Here is a 23,906-nt window from a genome sequence, read left to right on the forward strand (position 1 = left end):
TCCTCACCTCCTCCATCACCGTGTGGTACGCTGGAGCCACTATCAGGGACAAACAGAGACTGCAGCGTGTTGTGCGCTCTGCTGAGAAGGTGATTGGCTGCAGACTCCCATCTTTGCAGGACCTGTACACCTCCAGGACATTGCGGCGTGCAGCTCGGATCTCAGCTGACCCTTCTCACCCTGGACACAGTCTGTTTGACCTGCTCCCCTCAGGCAGGAGGCTCCGGTCCATTCGCACCAGAACCTCTCGCCATAAGAACAGTTTCTTCCCCTCTGCTGTTGGACACATGAACAATAACCATATGACTGTTCCCACCACTAACACATGACCCTACGCTGTGTCACTGCATCATTCCATGTTTGGCACTGATCACCACCTGCACTCATGTATATATCTTTCTACGTAGCACTCTTAATTCCTATTCTCATGTATATATCTCATGTATAGCTCATGCACATATCTTTCTACGTAGCACTTTTAATTCTTATCCCTACTTTTATTTTTTCATGTCTATTTAAGTGCTATTTATGACACTATTTAAGTGCTATTTATGACACTATGTTTGCACTGAAGCACCGCAGCAATTTCCTAATGTTGTAAACCTGCTCAACATTTGGCAATAAACCCCTTTCTGATTCTGATACATCTGGTGTTCAGTAAGGACAAAGTTCTGTCTCTGCCGCCACACTGCCCATTTGACTGTGCCATCAACCTTCTACCAGGAGTCACACTACCCACCAGTAGTTTATACAACCTCTCTCAGCCAGAAAGAGAGGCCATGGAAAAATACACGGAAATGCTTAGCAGCAAGAATCATCCAGCCATCTTCTGCTCTGGTTACTGTTAGGGTTTTTTTTATTGCCAAACCAAAAAACATGACACTGATGCCTTTTTCCTCTTGTACCTACTTGGCTCAACTTCGCCTGACTCAACTTGATTTGACTGGGTTTTTAGGGTTTTCCATTAAGGGGTACCACTTGGTACCAGGTACTTTTTTAGCACCTGTTCTGATAGGTTCCAAGTGAATTGAGTCCATCCAAAAATGTGACGTCAACAGACTCCATGCCATAAATTGCCCAGTCAATCGCGTTACTCGATGATTCGTGAGTGTGATTCCTATATAGAAATCAAAAACCAACATTTTTGAAACCCAAAAGTGAAGGAAATGGCTGCACAAAATCCAAGATCGTGGTCCCCAAGTCTAACAACAAGCCATAGACTTAGCAGAAGGTATACCATCTCAGCTTGAGTCGAGTCAAGCCGAGTAGGTACTAGTGTAAAATAAGCTTAAGACCTTGTATAGATTAACATGGAGTTAATCAGAGCAGATCACCATTAAAAATAAATACCCACTCCCTCTCATCAGCTCAGCATTCAAACCATTACACAGAGCCAACATTTTCATAAAACTGGACTTGCCTACCACCTGCTTAGACTCACAGAATGATGGGTGGAAAACTGTTTTTAACACTCCCCTAGGACAGTTTGGGTATTTACTGATGTCTTTTGGTTTGACTAACATGGCTCTTAAAAACCATGTGTTAAGTTATTTCTTGGACATGTTTGCTTTCATATATCTTGACAATATTTAGGTCTTGTTCAAATCTCTCAGTAAACACTGCTGTCATATAAACCAAGTCCCCCAAAGGCTGTACATGAAAACTGAAAAGTGAGAATTTCATGTGTAACATTTTTGGAATATCTGTTGATGCAGGTGAAGACAGACCTGGAGAAGACCAAGGCTATGGATGAGTGGCCACTACCAACCACCCTCCATAACTTCACTCAGACAGATACTGCACTCACCAAACTCATCTCTCCCAAAGTTCCCATCTCTCAGTCCACAGAAATCGACATTGCCTTCCGTAAATTTAAGGAGCGTTTCACACCAGCACCCATCCTGGTCTAACCCAACCCCAAACTTTAGTTCAAACTTTAGTTGTGGAGTTAAATGCCTCTAGACTCCGATGTCAGTCCAGTCCTGTTCCAATATTCAGGACAAGAAAGTAAGCTTTGCCCCTATAGTTACTTTTCCCGGCTTCTAACACCTGTTCCATGTAATTATGATATTGGAAAATGCAACCTGCTGAAAGTCAGGCTAACCTTTGTGGAAGGGGGTAACTGGAAGGCCTTAATGTTAGGACTTCACACTGGGAAATAACCATCTTATCCAGCAGGTGTTGCAGGTTTTGATTAGATTTTGTCACTTGCTTACCTCCTTATGTAGAGATATTACTGGTCTCCATAGTTTGTTTTTTTGTTTGTTTGTTTTTTGCCTGTCCCGTTTGGTTCTTTTGCCATCAGAATTATTGTCTAAAGGCAAAGAAAGATGCCCAACGGATTTACTTTACCAAATGGACCATCCCGGCCTTGCCGTATTGGTCTATTTGATTTCACCTTTGATTCAAATCAAATGGTCTCCATAGTTAATAGGTCCACTATTATTCTGTCTTCCTGGAGTTTAAACTTATCTTGGATAGCGTATGGTCACAACTCACTAATGTTATCTGGTACAGAACTCTTCCCATTTGAGATATCCTTAGCTTACCAGCATTCATTAGTCCCAGCTCAGGAAAAGGATTTGGTCACACCATCTGTGCAGCAGCCCCTGCACAGATGCAGATGGATTTGAAAATATAACTGAATAGCACAGGACAATGAGCCCAAACACACCTCCAGGCTGTGCAAGGGCTATTTGACCAAGAAGGAGAGTGATTGAGTGCTGCACCATGGCCTCTACAGTCTCCAGACCTAAAACCAATCAAGACGGTTTGGGATTATACGGACTGCAGAGTGAAGGCAAAAGGGCCAACAAGTGCTCAGCGTCTCTGGGAACTCCTTCAAGACTGTTGGAAAACCATTTCAGGTGACGACCTCATGAAGCTCATCGAGAGAATGCCAAGAGTGTGCAAAGTAGTAATCAAAGCAAGGGGTTGCTATTTTGAAGAATCCAAAATATAAAACATGTTTTGAGTTATGTCACACTTTTTTGTTTACTACATAATTCCATATGTGTTCATTCGTGGTCTTGATGCCTTCAGTGAGAATCTACAATGTAAATAGTCCTGTGTCCAAACTTTTGACTGGTAGTGTACATAATTGTATCACTTACCTTGGTAACGGCTACTTTTGCGCCTTTGTTGATAAGCTGGACCACACTGTCAACTTGTCCTTTGTGTGAAGCTACGAGGAGGCGCTCGGAGAGTGCGAGGACCTCCGCTGCATCCCGCTGGTTCATGAAGCAGGGTGCTGTCTCCAGTTGTGGTTGCTGCTGTCTCCAAAAAGCAGCTGTAGAAATGGGCTATGACATGCTCTAACTCATAGTGAGCGCCAGTGCAGACAGAAGTCCCAAAGAAGAGCCCAAGAGGATGCCGTTTATTCTTCTGTTCTTTTGTTTTGTTCTACAACCTCTTCACACTACCAGGGTTCCTCCTCTTCATCCTGACAGCTGTTTGGAAGAGAACTGGAAACAAGCCATAGCAGGTTATCAACCAGGAAAACCAGACAGTGACACCACTATTCTTCAGGTTTCTTGGCCTATGTACATTTCTGGTAGAATCAAGTGAGTTGAACAGAAATAATCTAGTGAGAGCGTAAAACCCCAAAACAGGGGTCAAATTTGATAATTTAATGACTGGTTTGCTGAGAAGCAAGCCCTTAATACACACTGAAACTAGCTCAAACAGCTGTAAACTAAATGAATATTTAAGTTTTCAAACATTACTTAAATTAACTTTCTTTACATATGTCACTGGAAAGAAAGTCACACAATAAATCTGATTTAAAAAAATTAAATAGGGCTGCACTGATCCATACAGTATTTTACATAAAAAGAAGGTAAAAGATATAGAAACACAAAAGAGCTGTAGAGATTAAACAATAAAAAAGGACATAAAAAGTAGCTAAAAAACACAGTCAACACCTTACACTGGGTCAAAGTCAGGGAGTAAAACTGTGTTTTTAAACGTCATTTCGAAACAGCCTGCCCGATGTACAATGGTAAATAATTCCATAATTTTGGGGCTGCAACTGCAAAAGTTCTGTCACCTCTGAGTTTGTGTTGCATTTTTGTACCAAGCAAAAGGATCTGGTCTGCTGACCTGAGAGCAAGAGACAGGACATGTGGGCGCAGCGGTTCAGACAGATAAAATGGGGCACAACCATTAGAGAGACTTAAAGACAAATAAAACAATTTTAAAATGGACTGGTAAAACACTTGAAGCTAAAATCTGAGTGATGTGCTCCCGCTTGCTTGCACTAGATAAAAAAAATCGAGCAGCAGCATTTTGCACAAGCTGAAGGTGAGCAATGGAGGCTTGGTGGATTCCTATAAAAACAATCCAATACCAATACCTTGGCTTGGTATTACAAATACCAAGTACAGATTTAATATCAATGTTAAATAAATAAGCTACAGTCCTTACTGTAAGGAAGAGTTTGGAAATAATTTTATGTGTAAGCCAAGACCAGTCTCAACTTAAGCAGCTGCAAATCTCTGTAAAATCAAATATAACAAATACATTAAATAACATAAATTTACTGCTCTTTACTAGTAAAATAAATGGCAACATGCCAGACATAAATTAAACGAAAGTCATTTGAGTAATTATGCTGCTGTCATTTAAAGTCATACTACTTACTCTCCTTGTTCCTCCTTGCACACGTGTTTGAAGGTGATAAGAGAAAACTCAAGCGAAATAACAACTGAGTTGATGACAAAATGTTATGTTACTGCAAGCAGATGTTTCACTAAACCAACATCCCTCTAGCTTCTACATTATTCAATGTTTCTGACCAAACATGATAAGAGAGAAAGTAAATGAACAACGTAGAGAGTTATGCCAATGAGATGTTATTTGATGATTTTAGTCATGTCAGTCATGTCATAAACAACGTACAAATACAAGTGTTTTAGTAAATGCCTCCAAATTGAAACTTTACTGTTAACTGTCTCTAAGCCAAATTTGTCCTACTAATGGCTGGTGCTGGTGGTGAAGTAAATATAAAAACAACACAGAATTGAATTGTTTGGAATATGAATTGGGTCAGAAACCTAAAATTCCTAATCCTATGCTATAGGCTTTTGCCCTTGCATAAACTCTGTCCTCTGGTAGAAAATTATATCATATCATCTGTGAGGTGTTTATCGGCGCTTAAGTCAGAGCTGCAACGAGCATAATTCACAAGGTCTAACAAGCAAACCACAAATTAACAGCCGGCCAATTCAATTCAATTTTATTTACACAGCGCCAAATCACAGCAACAGTTGTCTCAAGGCACTTTATATTGTGAAGCAGACCCTACAATAATACATACAGAGAAAAACCCAACAATCATATGACCCTCTATGAGCAAGCACTTTGGGTCGAAAGGGGAAAGGGCGAAAAAAGGGGGAGAAAACACCAACATTTTGTATCACACGTCTCATGTCTTTCTGTGTCTAATTTAAAAATCTGATCTTCCAAACTTTTTTTCTTTCTGTCATACACAACAAACAGATTGCTACAACATTTCAATGTTTGTTACATGTAGTTATTTACTTCTTTGCAAGCCAACTCTGCTCAGGTCAGCTGATTGTTGTATTTGCTTAAATAGCAACAGAGACGTTGCCTTCTGGTGGACAAACAATGCAATGTTAACAGTCATAACTTGTTTGAAGGTTTTCTTTTGTCACTTATTGGCCTCTTAAAGTTAAGCTGTCCATGCAATCATAAGAGAACAGCAAACCCTGGAAGCCAGAACGTTTTTCTGTGCTACAGGTGGCACAAGAAATGACATGTTGGAGATGACAACAAATATAAAAAAAAATCTTTGTAACCTTAACCTCAACAACAGAGAAATGTATCACTACACAAAGAAACATGATCAGTAAAATTATTGCACTTTGTGATGATTTCTTTTTACATGGACATCATAAAAGCAATATACAAGCTTGTAACCTACGTTTTAGACAGGAAGTGAGAGAGAGTAAAACAGCATTTCCACTCAGCACTGATTGTACAGCTCTATTCCACAGAGGAAGAGGCATGGTCCATCTGATTCCTGAAGTCTATCTATGATGACAGTCCTATTTTATTTCTTTTTTCCATTACAGGAAACAGCAGAGAATGAGATAACATGGCACAGAAGAGATCAACAGGACCGATGCACCACAGGCCTGCATGGCTAAATCCAGAGAAGAGAGACACTAACTTTTTAGCCTAACTCACACATAAAATATGGCGGTACATAGCTTTCTTTTGCCAGTTCATTCCACCTGACATCATTAGTTTTAATATCACTAAACCTTTGCACAACTGGGCACCTATAAGTTATTTAATGTGTATGATATCTTTTTAACATGCATGTTTGTGTGTGTAATTGGGTCATTCGCTGTCCCTCAGGCTATGGCATGTCGATACAGTGGGAGAAATCATTTTTTGATCCCCTACTGTACTTGTAAGTTTGCTCATTTACAAAGAAATTGCTAAAATCTCTCATATTTATGGTAGTTTCCAATAATTGAGAGATGGAGTAACAACCAAAAATCCAGAAAAACACATTCAATTAAAGTTACAAATTGATGTAGATGTCCATGAGGGAAATAAATATTTGATCCTCAAGTAAAACATTGTGGCGCAACGGTAAGATTTTTCTTGTTCTTAGTCACCAGATTTGCACACAGCCAAGGAGAGATTTTGGCCTACTCCTCTTTACAGAGACACTAAATCCTTTATGTTTCTTGTATGCTGCTTTGGAACTCAAAGGTTAAATTCCCTCAACAGATTTTCTATATGATGGAGTTCTGATCTACCTAATGAATAAACTCTATCCTAATTGAAGACAGGAAAGAAAAGTCTGCAAAAACAATGACTGTGTCAATCGACTTCCTTACCAACAAACCACAGTACATTAAGGACTATGTCTGTGAGGTGGTGGTATGCAGCACGGGGCCCCCTCAGGGAACATTGCTCCCTCTCTTTCTCTTTACCCTCTATATTTTGTACTTCAAATACAATACGAAATCCAATAAAGTGAACTGGTCACATAACACTCATACTCTGGAAAAGAAGGGGCAAAGTTGGCCCTATCGGCTGGACAAGCTGAGGTCGTTTGGGGCGTGCAGAACATTGCAAAGGACCTTTTACAGCACTGTGATGACTATCAGTTAGATGTCTGCTGGGGAGGTGGTCAGTAAGAGGGACAGAAAATGGCTTAATTATCTGTAGGCATCTGCCTGATTCTGCTCAAAATGCGTCTGTTGTTTTTTCTAGATGTAGATGGGAGTGAGTAGGAATTTTGACATGACCATGAGATGCTTCTCTTTAACATAGCAGGACTTATACCCAAAATCTCCATCTAGTCAGTAATACTGATAACCCATAATCCAGTGGTCCCCAACCCCCCTGGCCACGTACTGGTACCGGTCCGTGAGTCGTTTGGTACCAGGCTGTGAGAGTTGAGGCTTAGGTGTGAAATTTATGGTTTTCAGGGTTTTTATTGCTAACTTGGTTTCCCTGGGTCTTTTCCCGTGGTGTAGTTGTGTGTCTTATTTTGAAAGAAATATTTATGTGTTACCACAGCAACCAGAGAGCATTAAGGGGCAAAGAGGAGGATGTTACTTTCAGTTTAGTTGGCACATTTCAGGAGGACGCTACTAATAAAGTTACACAATTACACAGTGAATTTGCGTTTGTTATTATATTTACAAAATACCACAGTTTTTGTCTTGGTCATATCATTTTATTCTGTTGTATTTATCCGCAACACCTTAAAGGCTGGTCCGTGAAAATATTGTTTGACATTAAACCGGACCATGGCGCAAAAACGTTTGGGGACCGCTGCCATAAGCAACATAGATTTGTAGAAACCATGCAGTCTGTTATAAGACTTGGAGGTTTGAAAGTTTCCTTGAAACTTCCCCAAAAAATTAAAATAAGATCACACAAACGGTGGAATGGCAAAGAAAGCTCACAGGCCTATGTCACTACTCTCGGAGGCTGATTGACAGAGGCTGAAAAGAGTGCCAATGCACCATAGTAACATTTGAATGGCTCCCTGCTGCCAGGTGAAACTGAATTAAAAAAGGGGGGAATTCTCTCCCAGACCACATTCCTGTTGATTCTGCTGAAGAGTCTGTTCAGCCAGAGACCCATGCACACAAAGAAGCCTTGGCAGTCACAGTGAGGCTCTTCGCTCACAGCTAGACAACAAAGCTTTTGTGCAAACTTGTAGGAACTCAAAACTGAGTACAAAAAACAAGAAATGCCAAGCCCTCACTTTTCACAGGGGTCAGGGGAGGAAAACCTGCAACCTGCTCACTCCAGAAAAAAACATCCTTCTCATGCACAATCCATGCAAGCTGAATTTCTTAAGTTGAAAAGGGAAAATTATTAAAAGAGATGTAATGCCTGTATTATGAATAAATGTTTGTATGTTATTTCTGTTTTACAATTGTTAATACTGTTTATTGATTACATTACTAATGGGGTATGAAAAGTTGCTTAATCAAGCAAAAAGGTTCTTAAAGGCGGCAATGATGAAGTAAACTGTGACATGTGAGTGAGATGGATGTCAGGAACCCAAAATGAGATGATTAAAAGAATAGCAGTAGTGATAGCTGGAGGCCTCGGGGAAGGGACTGCACAGGGTCATCTAGTGTGTGTCACTACGGGTTAATGCCACATAAGGCCCATTATTTATGTTTTGATTATTTAATTTAAATGTAATAAATAAGTACACAATATTACAATAATTTACTGTGTTCTGGAGTTCTCTGTGTATTTTATGTTTCCTAGTTTAGTTTGGGTTTCTTCAGTATTTCTCGTCTAAGTTGTTATTTGGTCCTGTTCACGTCTTTGTCTTGTCTCTGTGTCCTTCCCTCAGCATTCACCCAGTTAGGTCAGTATTGTCTTCGTGTTTGTCTAGTTCCCTGTTTGCCCAGTCATGTCTCTGGATGTGTGTGTGTCTGGTTTCTCTCGTCCCTCGCTCTCTCTCTCCTTCCTCTGTTCCCTGGGTTCCATCAGTCTGTGTGTCAATGTGTGTGTTCCCTGTACTTCCTGTTTTTCTTCGATAGCCTCCTGTCTGGTGTGCGTCATGTTCAGTTTTGCTTTCACCTGTCGCACTCTCAACTTAGAAAATTACAAAAAGAGATTACAGCCTGCACATTTAGCTTATTAAATAGAAATAGCACTTTGAGACTCTCTGACTCTGAAGGTGAAAACATCAAAAACTCTAGCTGTATTACCTTTGTGCAATGAGGCGGATCATGAACATACAAAAATGAACTTGTGCTCTGAGCCACAACACTGCCCGCTGAACATTCGCCATTATAGTATTTAGGTCATGTGTTATGCTTCTGTGAGTGCTCATATCTGTAAAGTACATCTGTGGAGTCCCATGGTGCTCTGCATGAGCTTTCAATACACAGATACTATATAGCCTGGATTACCAATAGGCGGACCGCGATCATGACACAGACGCCATTCTTTATACCAGACCTTTTACTAGATTTTGACAGACCATTTCTATTTTTCCTATCCTGCACAACATTTCTCATATGCAATAGGGTTATTTTAATCTATGCAGCCTTTTTCTTTGTCTTGTGGTTGTCAATGTTTGTACACAAGAAGCACACATACCAGTCACATACATTAAACTAAACAAGAGTTTTTTAAGGTAAAGAAATGAGATATTCTTTATAGCAAAGTCAGTCACCTGATCCCAAATAACCAAATCAATACAAAACAGAATACAAAGAAAGCCACAAAAAGCAGCAACTGAAGGTGGCAGCAGTAAACGCCTAGCAGGTTATCTCAAGAAAAGAAATACAGCATTTCGTGATATTCATTTGAGCTCTAGACTAAGGCAGTCATTGAGGCCAAAGGATTTTCATCAAAGTATGAAAAACAAAATATCCTTTCTTTTTGTAATATACCTAATATACACTGCCTTCATACGCATATAGGGCTGCTCGATATAACGATATATATCGGATGACGATATAAAAACGTCTATCGTTTCATTTTACGCTATCATTTGTTTCGTGGTGTTGCAAAAAAGTGTTTACGGCAATATTTTTTCATCGTTTTGATGGTCACTGTAGTGGCTATATTAATTTCTTAAAGTTCTCTCTTTAACCACACTACAGACGGACAAGCGCCTATTTTTATGTGTTGTCGTTAGCAACAACGACGGTAACACCATCGCATGTCCGCTTGTTTATGTTCCACATAAACCTTTCACAATAAAGCTCAAGATCCTATTGAGACTTTTCAAAATAAACTGAATCACGTGAAAGAGAAGATTATTTACGGATGAGAAGTAAAAAAAAAAAAAGACGCCAGGTGCTAAAAAATAAACCTTAGACTCAAACGTTAGAACAGGCTTTTCCCAGCAGCACGCCGTGTAATAAATACTCACAAAGAAAACGGCGGCCGTTACAACTTATGTCTAAAAATGTATCGTTTCATGCATCGGTTAAAACACTCGACTCCAGGTACATGACGCCCAGCTGGAAACACTTCCCGCAAGTCGAGCTGCCCAAGATTGACAGAATTTACAGAAAATGTTACATTTTTGTGATTTATATCGTTATCGGGACGATAGAATTCTTATATCGGGATATGAGATTTTCGTCATATCCCTATACGCAGTGTTGGGAAGGTTACTTTTAAAATGTATTCCATTACAGATTACAGAATACATGCCCCAAAATGTATTCTGTAACGTATTCCGTTACGTTACTCAATGGGAGTAACGTATTCTGAATACTTTGGATTACTTAATATATTATCATGCTGTTTACAACTACATGAATGTGATTTATTACTATTACTGAAGGTTCGCGGCTCTGAACCATAGTAAAGGGACCTCTGGCTAATACGTCGGGTTCCGTGTCGGGCTTGTAGCCGAAAACTACCTTTACTTTGTTGTCTGGGTCAAGTTTGCTAGCGAGAGACAGAGAGAGGCGTTGAAAGGCTGCTCCAACGGAACTTATTGTTTCGGAGGAAAACACGAACACTGTGTACAGTCGAGTCTTAATAGCTTACTTACAGCTGGGCTCGTCAGGCACTCTTTTTGGCTGCAGTGGTTATTATTATATTTACATGCTTCCAGCTCCCGTTTTTGCTCGGTGACAGCTCGTACTTTTCCTTTTTCTCCCTCCCTCGCTCACAGACACATTACGGGTACGGCAGTCCATTCTCCCTGCAGCACGGACTACACTGCCCATCAGGCTACATTCTTTAGAGCTATGCCTGTAGCATTCTGCCTATTAGCTTACCACACCAACAACAACAAAAAGGCGCTCTTTCACCCAGGAAACACAGAGAGAGAGCGTCACCCTGTAACCATGGCAACCGTAACGCTGCCACCTGGAACAACAGAACAGAGATGCCAAACAAACCCAAACAATCCTGACCCGCCACAATATGAAACAGGAAAGTACCGCCGAGTAATCCATTTATTTCAACAAAGTAACTGTATTCTAAATACCACCTTTTTAAACGGTAACTCTAACGGAATACAGTTACTCATATTTTGTATTTTAAATACAATACAATATTTAAATATGGTACATGTATTCCGTTACTCCCCAACACTGCCTATACGCATATGAATTTGAGTGGCACCCCATTCATATGCTGTTGACCCACACTTTGTAGCTTTAACAATTTTAACTCTTCTGAGAACAGTCATCTCTTGACAAAGTTGAAGACCTGTGCACTAGAGCAGGGCTATATGGCCAAAAATATTTATCACGATATATATTTGAAAATTTGCGATAACGATATAACTGACGATATAATTGATGCGAGACAAAATACAACTCCACAACATTACTAGCGCAAAAAGACAACCTTCCATTTATTTTCACTTAAACAAGAAGCTGGTTTTTATGTACATTAAAGCTTTATAAAAATTTAACAGTGCAAATGCAAATTCCTTGCTGAAAGTTTAACCAAAAGGCATTTCCAGTAGAAATGGGCTGACATATCCTGAGCATAACCATGTATAATATCCACTGAAGTTAAAAAGAGGTGCTTTGCAACATTAAACTGCAGTGTGCAGTACGTATTTTTCGGACCATAAGGTGCATGGGATTATAAGGCACATTAAGCGAAACAAAGCAGTCAGATAAATCAAACTTTATTAAACTCATTCTTCTTGCTTCCTCCACTTCTGTACCATTGATTCATTAATGTTGAATTCTCTGGCAGCTGCTCTATTCCCATGTTGTTGCAGTATATTAATGACTAACCTTGTATTGTGGATGAATTATCTCTGACTGAAGTTTGGTCCATTTACAGCATCCTGCCATGCGATTGCATTTGTCTCTAACCATGAGGAACCTTCACGTTAACTTTTATAAGTGGAAAAGTGTTAGTGTTCGTCCTCCAGCTTCACTGTTTATGTTGTGCTAACATAGCTGTGTCGCTAGCGATCACGTAGCACATCATTATATACCACCTAGCCCAACTTCAGTAACCCTACAAACGTCACTGCTGTTTAGTTTCCTGTCTTCATTTATGTTGGACGTGATAGCAGAGCTGTACGTTTGATTTTTTTTCAGAAATCTCTCAGTCAGAACATGCAATATCATGCTTAGGTAACTAGCGAAACTAGCGAGCTAACTTCCGCTAGCTTCCTGCTAACTTCTGACTCCGTTAAATGTAATACATTCTGTTTTCATGGATGCCTGGATGTTAAACTTCATAGTTACACCTGGTAAAGCAGCAATACTGATCGTTTTATTAAAGATGAAAGAATTTAGACAGTTTTTAACTCTCAGTAATGCTGCAGTGTTCGTTTGACCTGAAGAGGGGGGTTTAGGACCCAGATTATTCCCAGATTTAAGAGCATCTTAGTCCGACAAATACGACAATAACGACGGCCGCTTGCATGTTCTGCAAAAAAAAAAAAGTGCTTTGTCTGTATCTGACGGACAAACACCAAACCAGTTCCACATCGCTGAAGTTGCACCATTTTTACAAACCAATTCTGGTTCATCTGTTTCACTCAACAATCGGCCATGTGCGTATGAAAACAAAGGCACTGCGCATGCGCGTTTTACTCATATTCTATCGCGATATTTCATTTTCCTATCGTTGCCTAACATTATACCGGTATTACCGTGAACGGTATAATATGGCCCAGCCCTACTGTGCACACACTATGTGCCTCAGCATACGCTGATCCTCCTTTGTGAGCAGCAACAAATGACTGGGGAATATTTAGTGGCAAGGAAATTTCACAACTGGACTGGCAAGATGCAAAAGTGGCATCCTATAATGGTACTATGCTTGAATTCACTGAGCTGAGTTTGCACCCCTGTACACCACCTGTCAAAGAGGGCAGGTCCAGAGTGGTGGAGCCCAGACCCTCTACAGCCATATCAGGCTAGGGTGATGTACACAGTGTAGGAGGATTGACCAGCAGAAGCACATTACTAATGGTTAAGCTACTGAAGCCTTACACACCATGATTTTAGGTGTGTGAGTGAGATAAAACACAAAATGAGAAAAGAAAATGTTAACAAATACTCAAGCAACAGCGTTGCCAAACTTTACACCTTAACAGACAGCCGAGGGTCCAAAAGTCACCAAAAGTCACTTTTGTTTATATTGAAAACATGGTAACACAATGTACTACAGCACATTTATCATGTTCAACATATGACAGAAAATAAATATTATTTAAAATCAAAATTAACCTTTAAACATGGCATAAATAACAATTTAATTTATATTGTGATATGTATCAATATCGACTGATTTGAATTTTTTTTTCTCAAATCATTTTCAAGATTTATTTCCATATATACCAGCCCTGCTCCTGAGGACCTCCCCTAGGCCTGGCTCCAGGTTGGCGGTCCAGTAACCCCGTCCCTTACTAAAATGAAGAGGTCCTTCAGGTTTTGTTTTTCCTTAAAGACAAATTATCAAAAGGTTTGTTTGTTTTGTGCGCTTCCCTTGTTTATTTGCTTGTTTTAACGTTACAGGAGTTTACTTGTTTGCTTGCTTGTGCCAGAATGTCAAGCAAAGATGAGTCAGCTTGGGTTAAAAATAGTTTAAGTTTTTAAAAAGATGCTTTTTTCAAGAGTTACGAAGAAACATAAACCTTAACAAGTATGTCCTGGAGGAAAATACCAGAAACTATGTGCTGTCAAGTGTCTGTTTCAATCTGAAAAGTATCATCCACATGTAGTCGCGAAGAGAAAGCATTATAAAGCATTATAATCAGCTTAGTCGCTGCCGAAAATTTGTGCTTTTTCATGCAGAAACGAGGGCCTAATGCACTGCTGGCTAATCCTGAGGGCAGTCATGCATAAGAACCTTCTATCGTTAATGTTAGGCCAGATGTAACAGTATTTATTTAAATAAATAGTGCAGATAAAAACATAAGCATGAGAATGAAAATAGCATACAATATTATATACTCTCGCCCTATGACAGCTGGGATAGGCTCCAGCACCCCCCGCGACCCTGAAAAGGATAAGCGGAAGCGAATGGATGGATGGATATTATATACTATATTACCTAAGAAAACAGAAGAGCACAATAAACTGACCAATTGTAAGAATGTGCACATATGCATAAAACCCGAGTGTATGATAAACAGATACAAGTTTATGTCTAAAAGAAGGTGTTTCCTTTTTTTCTCTTGGCTGTATTCTACTTTGTGCCGTGGAAATACTTTAAATGTGGCTATATGAAAACACAAAGCTCCCAATGGAACATCGGGTATTTGCTTCCATAGTTATAGCAATAATGTGTGGTGTCTAAAGGACATTCATCTTTCGGTATTCAAGATTGTACATGAGAACATGTCATCAAAGCTGTTGTGTAACAATAGGACACAGTGCCAAGAAGGTTATCTCTGAGATTGTTAAAATAATACCCTAAACTGGCATGTAAACAAAATGCATCACTGCAGAGTTGGTCAAAAGTTGAGCTCGAGTGAAGACACGGTAGTATTTTGTATGTCTGAAAACACGTAAAAAAGTTGTTAGCAAGAGATAGATATGATTCAGCAAATGGATAACTAAGTAGATAAGTAAAGTTTATTTATTAGGCACTTTTCATAGACAGGCAGTCACAAAGTGCCATACACAAAAGATAAAAAAAAACAAGAATGCTAGGTACCAAAATAGAAAAATACAAAAGATTAAATAAAACACAGTAAGATTAACAAGTAGCTTTAAGATAAAATTATTAATCAATAAAAAAAACACTCAACAGAAAGCCTGTTTCAACAGAAAAGAAAAAAGATAACTGCTTGAAATCGGTAAGTTGGAATGAGACAATGAGATGTCAGTTATTTATGTTAAACCGACTGCACCGCCCTACACAGTTCTAACCACATCATCAAGTTCGCTGACGACACAACCGTGGTTGGACTCGTGAGCAGCAACAACGAGTCGACGTGCAAAGGTTTAGCAGCTGGCGTTCTGGTGCAGCGAGAACCTGTCACTGAATGTGAACAAAACCAGGGAGATGATTGTCGACTCGCTCCACCCACACACCACTCAGCATCCACGGTTCCACAGTAGAGACTGTTAACAGCATCAAGTTCCTGGGAGTTCACATCTCAGAAGACCTCACCTGGACCACCAACACCACCTCCATCACCAAAAAGGCCCAGCAGCACCTCCACTTCCTGAGACACCTGAAGCAGGCCAACCTTCTTCCTCTCATCCTCACCATGCTCTACAGGGACACCATAGAGAGTGTTCTGACAGCTGCAACTCCGTGTCGTTCGGCAAATGCAAAGTCGGCGATCTCGGCCAGCTCCAACGGATTGTTAAAGCAGCTGCCAAGATCATTGGAACATCTCTCCCTCTGCTACAGGACATCTTCCACAAGAGCTGCATCAGTGAGGCCTCCTGCATCATTCTTGATAGAGCAGGGCGATATGGCCAAAAATATTTATCACGATATATATTTGAAAATTTGCGATAACGATATAACTGACGATATAATTGATGCGAGACAAAATACAACTCCACAACATTACTAGCGCAAAAAGACAACCTATCATTTATTTTCACTTAAACAAGAAGCTGGTTTTTATGTACATTAAAGCTTTATAAAAATGTAACAGTGCAAATGCAAATTCCTTGCTGAAAGTTTAACCAAAAGGCATTTCCAGTAGAAATGGGCTGACATATCCTGAGCATAACCATGTATAATATCCACTGAAGTTAAAAAGAGGTGCTTTGCAACATTAAACTGCAGTGTGCAGTACGTATTTTTCGGACCATAAGGTGCACGGGATTATAAGGCACATTAAGCGAAACAAAGCAGTCAGATAAATCAAACTTTATTAAACTCATTCTTCTTGCTTCCTCCACTTCTGTACCATTAATTCATTAATGTTGAATTCTCTGGCAGCTGCTCTATTCCCATGTTGTTGCAGTATATTAATGACTAACCTCGTATTGTGGATGGATTATCTCAGTTGTTCTCCTGACTGAAGATTGGTCCTTTTACAGCATCCTGCCATGCGATTGCATTTGTCTCTAACCATGAGGAACCTTAACGTTAACTTTTATAAGTGGAAAAGTGTTAGTGTTTGTCCTCCAGCTTCACTGTTTATGTTATGCTAACATAGCTGTGTCGCTAGCGATCACGTAGCACATCATTATATACCAGCTAGCCCAACTTCAGTAACCCTACAAACGTCACTGCTGTTTAGTTTCCTGTCTTCATTTATGTTGGAAGTGATAGCAGAGCTGTACGTTTGATTTTTTTCAGAAATCTCTCAGTCAGAACATGCAATATCATGCTTAGGTAACTAGCGAAACTAGCGAGCTAACTTCCGCTAGCTTCCTGCTAGCTTCTAACTCCGTTAAATGTAATACATTTTGTTTTCATGGATGCCTGGAAGTTAAACTTCATAGTTACACCTGGTAAAGCAGCAATGCTGATCGTTTTATTAAAGATGAAAGAATTTAGGCTACGTTCACACTGCAGGTCTTAATGCTCAGTTCCGATTTTTTGATCAAATCCGATTTTTTTGTCTGCTCGTTCACACTACAAATAAAATGCGACAGCAAACGCTCTCTAGTGTGAACGCTCAAAGCGGCCCGCATGCGCAAAAGAAGATGTCACACACAACGCGCTCTGTTTAGACCCAGAGCAACAGTATTGTTTGACTGATGGCCCTTAATATAAAGACTTCGGTCTTCACGTTTCCCAATTTTTGCTTTAAGTTATTTTGTTATTTACATAATAATGTAAATAACCTAATAATGATCCTTATTGCCGTTTAAGAGAGGAGCGGTGCTTCAAAGGATAGCTGTAGATTTCTGTCAGAATCTGCAGATTATACAGTACAAATAAAATGTTTACGTTGTCTTCCCAACAGTTTCACTGACATCTACACTGGATGGCCAGGAAACGTTCGCGATGTCTTCTCGGGCGCTTCTCTGGCGCTGATAATTGGCTTCAGTCTTGTGTCGGTGACGTAAAAGGCGGATTTAATGCGACTTGACCGTTCAAACAGCAGTCGCTTTCTAAAACATCGGATATGTATCGGATTCAGTACCACATACGAAAGTGACCCAGATCGGATTTGAAAATATCGGATTTGCGCCGTTCACACTGTCATAGCATGATCGGATATGGGTCGCATAGGGTCAAAAAATCGGATTTGATGCGCTTTCGCCTGCAGTGTGAACGTAGCCTTAGACAGTTTTTAACTCTTAGTGATGCTGCAGTGTTCGTTTGACCTGAAGCATACGGAGTTTAGGACCCAGATTACTCCCAGATTTAAGGGCATCTTAGTCCGACGGCCGCTTGCATGTTCTGCAAAAAAATGTGCTTTGTCGTGTATCTGACGGACAAACACCAAACCAGTTCCACATCACTGAAGTTGCACCATTTTTACAAACCAATTCTGGTTCATCTGTTTCACTCAACAATCGGCCATGTGCGTATGAAAACAAAGGCACTGCGCATGCGCGTTTTACTCATATTCTATCGCGATATTTCATTTTCCTATCGTAGCCTAACATTATACCGGTATTACCGTGAACGGTATAATATGGCCCAGCCCTAATTCTTGACCCCTCACACCCCTCACATGGACTCTTTTCTCTCCTTCCATTTGACAGACGCTGTCGCAGCATCGGGACCCAATCCTTCAGATTTCAAGATAGCATTTTCCCACAAGCCATCAAGCTCTTGAACTCACTACCAGCTCTCCCACTCCCCCCCCCCCACACACCCCCACACACCCCCACACACACCCACACAAACCGTTAACTGCCTCTATTGCACTCCACATACCACTGCCTTTGTAATGCAGATGCTGCTCTATGGACAATCCTTACTCTCAGGAATTCTGCTCATGTTTACAAGCTGCCACACTGGTCACTTTAAATCACTTCAAGGTCTCTTTAAACCATTCAAACTGTAACTTGTAAATTTAAATTGTTATTGATCCTTTTACTTTAGTCATAAAGTGTGTATTTGTTTCTTACTCTTCTTATATTTCTTGTTTGTCTTTTGCACAGAATGTAACTGGAGCCTCGTCGTCTTGTCTCCCTACATACTGTACTGTATATAGCGGATATGACAATAAAGTTTACTCTGACTTTGACTTTGAAACACAATTCTTACATTTGATTTCTTTGTTATATTATTTATCCTATTTATATCCTTTTATTTTGTATTCACGCTTTTTTTTATATACAGTGCATGCACCGTGCAGAGCCTGACCTTAGTGTAAGACTGTAAGAATCCAAACATCACAACAGAGAATATCAAACACTGTCCCATAGTGCGTAGAAATAAATTTGGTTAAAAGATCATGCACTGAACCATGAGAGAAGATCATTTAATGCCTGTGCAGTGCTGCAACCTCAACAGGACAAAAGGCTGCCAAAATTCACATTTTGGACAGAGAAGCGTAAAAGAGGCCATCTATGTCCAACATAAATAACCATAATTGAACAGGGGGAGTGAGTTATGACATCAACTGTTAGCCACCTACAATGCAATGCTACAATGTAGTCTTGAGTTTGTTTCCCAGGTGCCTCAATCGCCACTCCTTTTTTGCATCAGGTGACCTCAATAGGCCTGATGATATGATGTTTTCACTGATGGAATACTCTGGTGGTAATTACCCAATCTATTTTTTACAGCTTGACTAATGTGATGACACACATCGTTAATTAGTCCAGTAAAACAGCAAAATGTGTAAGAGAAGAGAGAAAGCTTGAAATGGACACACATGCAGAAGCCAACGTGAAAATAAGCAGACGTTACTAACACATTCACATGCATATACATATTAGCCACCTAGCTTAATTGTTTATTGATTAAGGGCCCTGGAATGTACTTCATACCTTTCTTGCAATGTCTTGGCTTTAAATATATTATCTCCCCTTGCTAATACTGCAACTTCTGCATGTGTGTCCATTTCACACTTTGGAGAGATAAAGCATGAAATGGACATGGTGGACCAGAATGCCTATTACACCCTGTGCTGTGATATCGGGTTGGATTAATCGCGTGTCAATGACCCTCCTAAAGGACAATGATTTATTACATGATTATGCTTTTTCTCCCACCAAACTTTCAACACAAGTCCACCTAATTCAAATTCATTTAAAAAAGTGTCTGTATGACCACCTCTCTAGTAAACTGGAAATATAATTTAATATGCATAAACAGATAGACAGGATCCTGATGATCTCCTTCTCTGTTTGACTCCAATCCAGCTGGAAAAGTGGCATGTTGGCTGTGGCACAGAGCAACAACATATCTCCACCCTCAGCAACCCCCTTCCCTCCCACACTTACACCTCTGATCCAATACACAAGCTTTAATCTTCCTGTATTCTAACCCTGTGCCCTATTTTCCAAAGCGCCCTATATCACAATCAGAATCCGAATACTTTATTATCAGAGAAAATGATGTGGTCAAAGTTGCTTCAAGACATTAAGAACAGTAACTAACTAAACTAAATTAAATTAAATAATTCTATAAATAATAAAGTAACAAAATATTACAAAATAGTATTAATGAATACAAATAATATATAATTACAATTATAAAAATCTATCATATTGACTTTGTTATTTTCTCTGTAGACGATATGCAGATATTAAGGCTCTGCAACTATTGCAGTGCGTACTTGTGCTTTAGATGGAGGAATTGTACAGCTAGATAGCCACAGGCAGGAATGAAAGATGAAACCATTCATGCATATTGGCCCAATTCCCTTAATAGTATTCACTGAGAACTTTAAAACAGCAGATGTAATATGAGACAGAGCAATGACCCATGCCAAAGAATTCATTCTTGAAGCTGACAATAAAGGTTTAAGTAAGACTAAGCAAAAGACTGCAGTAAATTCATTCATCATCAGAATAGTTTCCGATTGAGCTGCAGACTCATCTCTCTCAATCAAACTAACTCGGTACAAGCAAAGAAGTCTTCTCCATCACTAACATTGCAACAAATCCGACAGACTGTTGAAAAAGTTGCTCTATAACACAAAACTGGCCAAAACTTTTACAGACGATCTTTTAGCTAACTTGGGTTTGGAGAATATTTAAAATAGAAATGCTGCAATGCAAACTTGGGATATGAAGTTTAAAAGATGTGATCATTCACTATTGTTCAAAATGTCCTGTACCCCCAAATTAATTAAAGTGCCACACTAAATCACTGTAAATGTCACCGTACTGGATCTGTTTTTTGAATAATTAACATCCTTTGATTTAGTATTATTCATAGATTTGGTTTTCCTTACTGTTCTCCTTGTGTGTTTCATATTTGCCATGGTCTGTGTGTAGGCAGGCAGGAAAAAGGACCCAAGTGCAGGACTCGTGGAGGCAGAAGTGAACTCAAAACAACCACAGGTTTATTGCTGGCGAAATGCAAAACTCAAAATGGCACATGAACGGAACACACAGGCAGGAACGGTGGTACGACACGACAACGAGCGCTGAAGGAAACACACTATAAATACAGAGGCAAACACACGGGGAACAAGGACCAAAAGGGGAACACAGCTAATGCAAATTAACTGACGGGACCAGGTAGACGCAAAACTAGAAACATCAACATAAGACACAGACCTTCAAAGTAAAATAGGAAATCCATAGACAAAACTCAGAGGCACTGAACCAAATCTATATTAACCCTCTCAAGGCAGGTGTTGCCGATTTGCAACAGTTAAAAACTAACAACCTGATTACCCCACATACATATTTTATAAGTTTTTTTTTACTCAGAAATACCACTGCAGGACTTGGTTGTGCATTACCAACAAAAAGTTTAATTTGAGCCTGAGAGGGTTAAACACTAGAAATAACAAATTACAATAATAATACGCAAAACACTGAGACACAGACACAGGACCATAACATAGTCTTTAGGTTTCTGTTTCTACGCCTTCCCATGCTCTAGGTTTCATGTCTTAGTGTCTAGTCCGTGTCTTTGTGAATGTCTCTTGTTTCTTGTTTTACTTTTACAGTCTTGGGTCCTATTTCAGTTTTTTCAGTGTTTTCAGTTTTGCTTCCTCCCCGTTCGTTATGTGGGACCACTTCCAGCTGTGCTCTTCTCCTTTGTCTCATTCCCTCGTTACTCCCTTGTGTATTTAAGCCCTGTGTTTTCCTCTGCCCTTGTTACCATCATGTTGCTGTGTGTCTCTCCCTGTTTTCCTCGTTTCCCTGAGTGGTTCTAGTTAACTCACGGCTTAGGTTATGTTTTGTGTTTTATATTGCTGCCTCTTTGAGTTATTCCTGTGTGTGTTGAGTCCTGCCTTTGGGTCCACATCCTGCCTACCACAGCACTAACCTTGACAGAACGACGCAACCAAGACATGGACCCAGTGGACTCAGCCCGAAAGAGGTACCTTTTCAGGGATTCAGAGCCCGGTGAGGTGAGGTTCCCATGTCTTGGACGTAAGGACAATATCTGTTGGACTTAATGCCTTTGAGGCGATCCTCGGGCCTCACTTGCACCTTGCTGCATTCTGAGACGGCTGCATGCCCTATGCAGCTCCAGCCAGCTCCACCTCAGCCAGATGTTTCCACACCGTCTGGTCCTGGTTCTGCTTGGCCAGAGGTTTCCACACTGTCTGGTTCTGTACCTGTCTCTGCTGGGGGCTCTGGAGAGTCAATCCAGCCATCTGTGGCTTCCACACCCCCGCCTGTTTCTGCTGGGGGCTCTGGAGAGTCCGCTCAACTGCCTGCGGCTGCCACACTGCCACCTGCTCAGCTGCCTTCGGCTTCTGCTCCGCCACCAGGTTCAGCTCTATCTCTGCCAGAGGTCAACACGCCTGCCCATCTACATCCTGCACTGCCTGCATGTCCACATCCAACCACCTAACCACACCAACACCAGCCCCCTTCCAGGTCACCTGAAGATTTCCACTCCCATTTTCTTCCCTGTTGGGGTCCTGGAGGGTCCCTTCTGCACCACCGCTGCTTCCCACACAGTCGGCCTCCGGACCTGCTTTGGAGCTGCCGCCTTCAACGCAGTCGGCCTCCTGAACTGTCTCGTCGCAGGCGATCCCCAGAACTGTTTTTTCAATGTTGTGGACTCTGTTTTTCCCTCATGTCTCCATGCCTTGTCAAATAAAGCTGCCTCTTTGAGTTATCCCCGTGTGTGTTGAGTCCTGCATTTGGGTAACATCCTGCCTGCCATAACACTAACCTTAACAGTAAATCTACAACATGGTCTCTGTGGGTGACCACGCACGTGCAGACACACATATCCCATACACACAGGTAACTTTTCGCTCTGTCTTCCTATGTGCAATAGTACCAAGTGCAATCTTCCCAATATAACAAAGTATTTTATTCTATTTTGTACAGTATTTTTTTTATTTATATAGTATTTTGTTCTATTTTGTATAGTATGTTCTTTTTTTTATCTTATTCTATTCAATTGTTTTATTTCTTAATCTTTACTGCACTTAACTTGTGACCACAAATTTCCCACTTGTGGGACTAAAAGGTTTATCTTATCTTATCTGCCAAGGTAAATAGTAAATAGGACTACTTTACAGCAGTACTGGGGTATTTATTTTTTTCTAACGCAATGCAATGCCACTTAGGGCTGTGCGATATGACCAAAATCTCATATTCCGATATAAGAATTCTATCGTCCGATAACGATATAAATCACAAAAATGTAACATTTTCTGTAAATTCTGTGAATCTCGGGCAGCTCGACTTGCGGAAATTGTTTCCAGCTGCGCGTCATGTAGCTGAAGTCGAGTGTTTTAACAGATGCATGAAACTATACATTTCTAGACATAAGTTGTAACGGCCGCCGTTTTCTTTGTGAGTATTTATTACACAGCGTGCTGCGGGGAAAACCCTGTTCTAACATTTGAGTCTAAGGTTTATTTTTTAGCACCTGGCGTCTTTTTTTTTTTTACTTCTCATCCGTAAATAATCTGCTCTTTCACGTGATTCAGTTTATTTTGTCCGTCTGTATTGTGGTTACATTAAATATAAGAGAAAGAGAGAACTTTAAGAAATTAATATAGCCAGTGCAGTGACCATCAGAACGATGAAAAAATATTGCCGTAAACAGTTTATTTTGCGACACCACGAAACAAACGATAGCGTAAAATGAAACGATAGACGTTTTTATATCGTCATCCGATATATATCGTTATATCGAACAGCCCTAATGCCACTTCTGATTTGCCTATGTTTAACTTGAATAATTAGTTTTGAACAGGTAAATGTCATTTTTAAATCCATTAACAGTTTCTCAGAAAATACTCTGGCTTATCCCAAATATGCCAATTACCCTTGGGCAAGATAGTAACCCCACGTTGCTCTCCGATGCATCCATTGGAGTATGAAAGTGCGTGAATGGTAGTCAGTAAGCACTTAAAAGCATAGAAGACAGTGCTTGTGTGAATGGGTAATGTGGCATGTTGTATATAG

The 23,906-nt window shown here is 40.2% G+C and overlaps 1 protein-coding gene across 2 annotated transcripts in view; it reads right to left on the reverse strand.

The window, feature by feature from the left end:
• Nucleotides 1–23,906, reverse strand: part of ankrd6b (ankyrin repeat domain 6b) — a 71,960-nt gene that overhangs the window by 46,672 nt on the left and 1,382 nt on the right. For both annotated transcript variants that reach the window (XM_026194166.1, XM_026194167.1), the window contains exon 2: nt 3,114–3,464. In XM_026194166.1, coding sequence (XP_026049951.1) covers nt 3,114–3,239 — 126 coding nt within the window. In that variant the 5' untranslated portion in view covers nt 3,240–3,464. The remainder of the gene's footprint in view (nt 1–3,113; nt 3,465–23,906) is intronic.

Source organism: Astatotilapia calliptera, chromosome 15, assembly GCF_900246225.1.
Source record: "Astatotilapia calliptera chromosome 15, fAstCal1.2, whole genome shotgun sequence".
Taxonomy (NCBI): Eukaryota; Metazoa; Chordata; class Actinopteri; order Cichliformes; family Cichlidae; genus Astatotilapia; species Astatotilapia calliptera.